At 43.4% G+C, this 6,756-nt stretch overlaps 1 protein-coding gene across 1 annotated transcript; it reads right to left on the reverse strand.

Annotated features, from left to right (window-relative positions):
- Positions 1 to 2,710: 2,710 nt before the first annotated feature.
- LOC120060422 (general transcription factor II-I repeat domain-containing protein 2-like) lies at positions 2,711 to 4,915 on the reverse strand. The gene has a single exon (XM_039009738.1). The coding sequence runs from the start codon at positions 4,687 to 4,689 to the stop codon at positions 2,878 to 2,880; it is 1,812 nt and encodes a 603-aa protein (XP_038865666.1). The 5' UTR covers positions 4,690 to 4,915; the 3' UTR covers positions 2,711 to 2,877.
- Positions 4,916 to 6,756: the final 1,841 nt, after the last annotated feature.

The raw sequence follows: 6,756 nt of genomic DNA on the forward strand, positions 1-6,756 counted from the left end.
GTCCTGTATTGATGCTTAGCCTGCTTGATGACTTGTCGGAGGTTGCAGTGGGATTTTTTACAAGTGTCTGGATCAGTGTCCCGCTCCTTGCAAGCGGCAGTTCTAGCCTTTAGCTCAATGCGGATGTTGCCTGTACTTTACCCCATGGCTTCTTGTTGGGGTATGTACGTACGGTCACTGTGGGGATGACGACTTTGATGAATTTATTAATGAAGCCAGTGACTGATGTGGTAAACTCCTCAATGTTATCAGATGAATCCCAGAACATATTCCAGTCTGTGCTAATGAAACGGTCCGCTTCATCAGACTACTTCCGTATTGAGCGCATCACTGGTACTTCCTGTTTGAGTTTTTGCTTGTAAGCAGGAGGTGTTATGGTCTTATTTGCCAAAGGGAGGGCAAGGTAGAGCCTTGTATGCGTTTCTGTTTGTGGAGTAAAGGTGATGTAGAGTTTTGTCGCCTCTAGGTGCACAGGTGACATGCTGGTAAAAATGAAGGTAAAACGGATTTCAGTTTCCCTGCATAAAAATCACCAGCCACGAGAAACGATCCCTCTGAATGTGCATTTTCTTGTTTGCTTATGGCCCTATACAGCTCATTGAGTGCGGTCTTAGTGCCAGCATTGATTTATCATATTACGGAATTTTTCCATTGGTGCTATGCTTGGTTAGCCAGGTCCCAGATCTGTTTGCGCTATCATGTCAACTCCTTGTAATATTTGGAGTGACAAGGAGTGCCATGATGGCACAGTCATGAATCCAAATATTTAGTTGGGGTTGTTTACTTTATTTGTGTCAGTATTTGTTTAAATGTGATACCCATTATGAGAATAAACAGAGGAGGAGATGATGTGCTCTTGTCAGTCATTTAAATATTTGTGCTTCTACTTGAATAAATATGAGATACAGTTGAAGTCGGAAATTGACATACACTTAGGTTGGAGTCATTAAAACTCGTTTTTCAACCACTCCACAAATTTCTTGTTAACAAACTATAGTTTTGGTAAGTCGGTTAGGACATCTACTTTGTGCATGACACAAGTATTTTTCCAATAATTGTTTACAGACAGATTATTTCACTTATAATTCACTGTATCACAATTCCAGTGGGTCAGAAGTTTACATAGAGAAGCCACTTCTCCAAAACCGCCATAAAAAAAGCCAGACTACGGCTGGCAACTGCACATGGGGACAAAGATCCAACTTTTTGGAGAAATGTCCTCTGGTCTGATGAAAGAAAAATAGAACTGCTTGGCCATAATGACCATCGTTATGTTTGGAGGAAAAAGGGGTCGCTTGCAAGCCAAAGAACACCATCCCAACCGTGAAGCACGGGGGTGGCAGCATCATTTTGTGGGGGTGCTTTGCTGCAGGAGGGACTGGTGCACTTCACAAAATAGATGGCATTATGAGGGAGGAAAATTATGTCGATATATTGAAGCAACCTCTCAAGACATCAGTCAGGAAGTTAAAGCTTGATCGCAAATGGGTCTTCCAAATGGACAATGTCCCCAAGCATACTTCCAAAGTTGTGGTAAAATGGCTTAAGGATAACAAAGTCAAGGTATTGGAGTGGCCATCACAAATCCCTGACTTCAATCCCATAGAAAATTTGTGGGCAGAACTGAAAAAGTGTGTGCGAGCAAGGAGGCCTACAAACCTGACTAAGTTACACCAGCTCTGTCAGGAGGAATGGGCCAAAATTCACCCAACTTATTGTGGGAAGCTTGTGGAAGGCTACCCAAAACTTTTGATCCAAGTTAAACAATTTAAAGGCGACGCTACCAAATACTAATTGTGTTTATGTAAACTTCTGACCCACTGGGAATGTGATGAAAGAAATAAAAGCGGAAATAAATAATTCTCTGCTATTATTCTGACATTTCACATTCTTAAAATAAAGTGGTGATCCTAACTGACCTAAGACAAGGAAATTTTACAAGGATTAAATGTCAGGAATTGTGAAAAACTGAGTTTAAATGTATTTGGCTAAGGTGTATTTGGCTAACTTCCGACTTCAACTGTATACACAACATGTCCAAAAGTATGTGGTTACCTGCTCGTCAAGCATCTCGTTCCAAAATCATGGGCATTAATTTGGAGTTGGTCCCCCCTTTACTGCTATAACAGCCTCCACTCTTCTGGGAAGGCTTTCCACTAGATGTTGGAACATTGCTGCGCGGACTTGCTTCCATTTAGCCACAAGCATTAGTGAGGTCGGGCACTGATGTTGTGCAATGAAGCCTGGCTCACAGTCGGCGTTCCAATTCATCCCAAAGGTGTTTGATGGGGTAGAAGTCAGGGCTCTGTGCAGGCCAGTCAAGTTCTTCCACACCGATCTTGAATAACAATTTCTGTATGGATCTCGCTTTGTGCACAGGGGAATTGTCAAGCTGAAACAGGAAAGGGCCTTCATCAAACTGTTGCCACAAAGTTGGAAGAACAGAATCATCTAGAACAGGGGTGTCAAACTCAAATACCCAGTGGGCCAAAATGTAAAACCTGAACAAAGTCGCTGGCCAACATTGAACAAATGAACCTTTTAATATGGACCCAAACAAGTTTTGCTTTAACATTGAATATGGAACAAGCATCGCTTATTACCATACAATATATAATTTAATAGTGGAGACATGCAAAATCGAATTTCAAATGAAAAAACACATCAATGGCATTCATTTATTAAATAAATAAAATTTAAATAAAAATCGTATGCCTCTTTTCTATTTGCAGCCTTCTGATTTAAATACCAAAATAAACTTTTTCCACTGGCTAATAATTTTACAAATAAAATGATAATAAATCAATCAACCATTCAAGCCCATGCCTTGTAGCAAGAAAAAGTGCACAAAGAAAACGTTAATTATTGCACACTGATCTAATCTGATGTGCCCAAGCCAGATACCTGGCATCTCTTCTTGGATGCTAGTTCATCAATGTCTGGGCTCAGGCTCTGAGCTGAAGAAATCCTCAGTATCGAGCGAAGGTGTTCATCAGTCAGACGTCTCCTGTGAGTTGTTTTGGTCATCTTCATCGAGGAGAAAAGTTGCTCGCATAGATAAGTGCTGCCGAACATGGAGAGCATCTGAGCAGCTTGGGTGCGGAGCTGAGGCATTGTGTCAGGGATGAACCGTGGAAACTGTGCGGCGCCCACAGCATCATACTTTGACTTCAGCGTGTCGTTGCACTGGAGTTCAATCAGCTCCATTTGGATGTTGGTTGGTGCATTTTCCACATCAACTGCGAAGGGATTACTAAGCAGTTCAAACCTACATTTCTGGACATCGAAGTCGGCAAATCGCCGGCTAAACTCAGCGGCGAGAACACTGAGTTTTTCAGCAAACTGTGCGCATGGGAACACGGCGGTAGAGATCTGCGCTTTTATGGTTTGGCAGCAGGGAAAATGGCAAGGGTTTCCTTGCAGCATCTGATTCTCCCACAGGCACAGTTTAGTTTTAAAGGCCCTCACTGCAGCGTACATGTCTGTGATGATGCGCCCCCGCCCCTGAAGCTGCAGGTTCAGCGCATCGAGATGGCTCGAGATGTCACAGAGAAAGGCCAGCTCACACAGAAACTTTTGCTCCCGGAGCTCTGCTGTATCCTTCCCTTTGGTTTCCAGGAATTGACATATTCCCTCACGCAGCTCGAAACATCTGTTCAGTACTTTTCCTCTGCTTAGCCATCTCACCTCTGTGTGATACGGCACGTCTGCGTATTCCGAACCACACTCCTCTAGAAAAAAATTAAACTGGCGGTGATTCAGACCTTTGGCTCTTATAAAGTTAACTACCTGTGTTACTGTGGTCATAACATGTTCCATCTTTAGGGCTTTGGCACACAGTGATTCCTGATGTATGATGCAGTGGTAAACAGTTAGCTCACCTGCACAGTTCTCTTCCCGCATCTTCTCCCGAACCATGCCCACCAGTCCACTCTTTTTACCGCACATCGCTGGCGCACCATCTGTCGTTAATCCAACGAGTTTATCCCACGGCAGCTTTATTTCAGTTACACATTTGGAAACCTCCTCAAAGATTTCCTTTCCTGTGGTTGTGCCATGCATTGATTTGAATCCCAATAGCTCCTCCGTAACACACAGATTTGAGTCCACTCCACGGATGAAGACTGACAGCTGAGCAGTATCAGATGCGTCGCAGCTCTCATCCACAGCGAGGGAGAACGCAACGAAATCTTTTCCCTTTTCCATCAGCTGGTCATACAGATTGGTGGCAAGATCACATGTGCGATCAGCTACTGTGTTCCTGCTCAGGCTCACGTTTGAAAATGCTTTCTTTTTCTCTGGGCATACGAGGTCACAAACTTTCATCATGCACTTTTTCACGAACTCTCCCTCATTAAAGGGCCGGGCTGATTTTGCGATCTCTGCTGCCACTATATAACTAGCCTTTACAGCAGCCTCACTTTGTGATGTGGCTTTTTTGAACATATTCTGTTGTGAAACCAAACTTCTTTTCATCTCCTCTACTTTCTGGCTCCTTTGAGTCATGTCCAGGTCCTTGTATTTGTCATGGTGTTTCATTTCATAGTGTCGTCTAATGTTGTACTCCTTACTTACAGCCACGTTGACTCCACAAACAAGACAAACAGGTTTGTCTTTTACATATGTAAACAGATATTCTGCCTCCCACTTGTCCAGAAAGCTCCTGTTTTCTGCCTTTCTTTTCGCCATTTTTGGGAAGGGATAGCGCGCTGACAGTTGTAGCGTCTATGTTGCTATGACTACTGTCACAGAGGAGAGGGCGTTTCTGGGTCCTGTCCTGATTGCCGCGCGAAAACAACAGCAGAGCATTATGGGATTCGTAGTATTAGCGGTGAATGCGCTGTATAATACCGGCGGGCCAGCTCTAGTAGTAATTTGGTATTGTCTCGCGGGCCAAATATAATTACCCCGCGGGCCAAATGCCAGAGTTTGACACCCATGCTCTAAACCTTCCAGCTGTCTACTGGACCCTATTCCAACTAAACTACTAAAATAGCTACTTCCTGTGCTTGTTCCTCCTATGTTGAACAAAATTCACTTCTTGTCAATAGGGGGGCGCTGTTTTCACTTTGGAAAAAATCGTGCCCAAATTAAACGGCCTCGTACTCTGTTCTAGATCATACAATATGCATATTATTACTACTATTGGATAGAAAACACTCTGAAGTTTCTAAAACGGTTTGAATTATATATGTGAGTAAAACAGAACTCATTTGGCAGCAAACTTCCATACAGGAAGTGAAAAATCTGAAAACGAGGCTCTGTTTCAGGGCCTGCCTATTCAACTGGCTTTTATTTATCGATATGTATGCACTTCATACGCCTTCCACTAGATGTCAACAGGCAGTGGAAGGTTGAATGGGGTGTCTAGCTTGATCTGAGGCCGAATAAGAGCTTTTGGAGTGACAGGTCCGGTATTTTCTTTGTCTTCGACGGCGCGCGGGGGACCTCGACATTGTCTTCTGAAAAGCGTTTGGTATACATGGCGAATATCTCCGGCTCTGATTTTATTTGATACATATGAGAAAACATCATAAAGTAGGTTTTTTCAACCGAGTTTTATCAGTTTATTTGGAATTTTCCGTTCTTTGCGCCAAGAGATGATGGGAATGTTCGCGCCACAATGCTAGCCAAGGTTGCTAATTCGACAGAAGAAATGGACATTCTAAAACCAAACAACGATTTATTCTGGAAATAGGACTCCTTGTACAACATTCTGATGGAAGCTCAGCAAAAGTAAGACAACATTTATGATGTTATTTCGTATTTCTGTGTAATATGTTGATGCCTATTCTCCACCGTGTTGGTGAGCGCTGTCTCACAATAACCCAAGCTGTATGTTGTGGTAAAGTTATTTTTAAAAATCTAACACAGCGGTTGCATTAAGAACCAGTGTATCTTTCATTTGCCATACAACAAGTATTTTTATGTAAAGTTTATGATGAGTTCTTTGGTCAGATTAGGTGAGTGTCCAAAATATCTCCGGACATTCTGGGGAATTGTTGCTACGTATTCACAATGTATAACCACAATTGGCAGCTCTAAATATGCACATTTTCGAACAAAACATAAATGTATTGTATAACATTGTAACGGCTTTCTTCCATAGGTGAAGGAGAGGACCAAAGTGCAGCGCGGCTAGTGTTCAACATGTTTAATAAAAGAACAAGTGAAACACTACAAACAACATACAAAATAACAAAATGTGCAAAAACCGAGACAGACCTATCTGGTGCAGACAACCACAGAGACAGGAAACAAACACCCACCAAATCCCAACACAAAACAAGCCTCCTATATATGATTCTCAATCAGGGACAACGATTACCATCTGCCTCTGATTGAGAACCATATTAGGCTGGACATAGAAACAGACAAACTAGACACACAACATAGAATTCCCACCCAGCTCACGTCCTGACCAACACTAAACAAGCAAAACACATAATAACTCTGGTCAGGACGTTACAGTACCCCCCTCCTGAGGTGCGGACTCCGAACGCACCCCTACAACTCAAGAGGAGGGTCTGGGTGGGCATCTGTCCGCGGTGGCGGCTCCGGCGGTGGACGAGGACACCACTCCACCACTGTCTTTGTCCCCCTCCTTAGCGTCCTTTGAGTGGCGACCCTCGCCCACGGCCTTAGCCTAAGAATCCTCCCCAAGGCCCCCACATGATTTTGGAGGTAGCTCAGGACAGAAAGGTAGCTCAGGACAGAGAGGTAGCTCAGGACAGAGAGGTAGCTCAGGACAGAGAG

The sequence above is a fragment of the Salvelinus namaycush genome, chromosome 2 (assembly GCF_016432855.1).
Source record: "Salvelinus namaycush isolate Seneca chromosome 2, SaNama_1.0, whole genome shotgun sequence".
Lineage (NCBI taxonomy): Eukaryota > Metazoa > Chordata > Actinopteri > Salmoniformes > Salmonidae > Salvelinus > Salvelinus namaycush.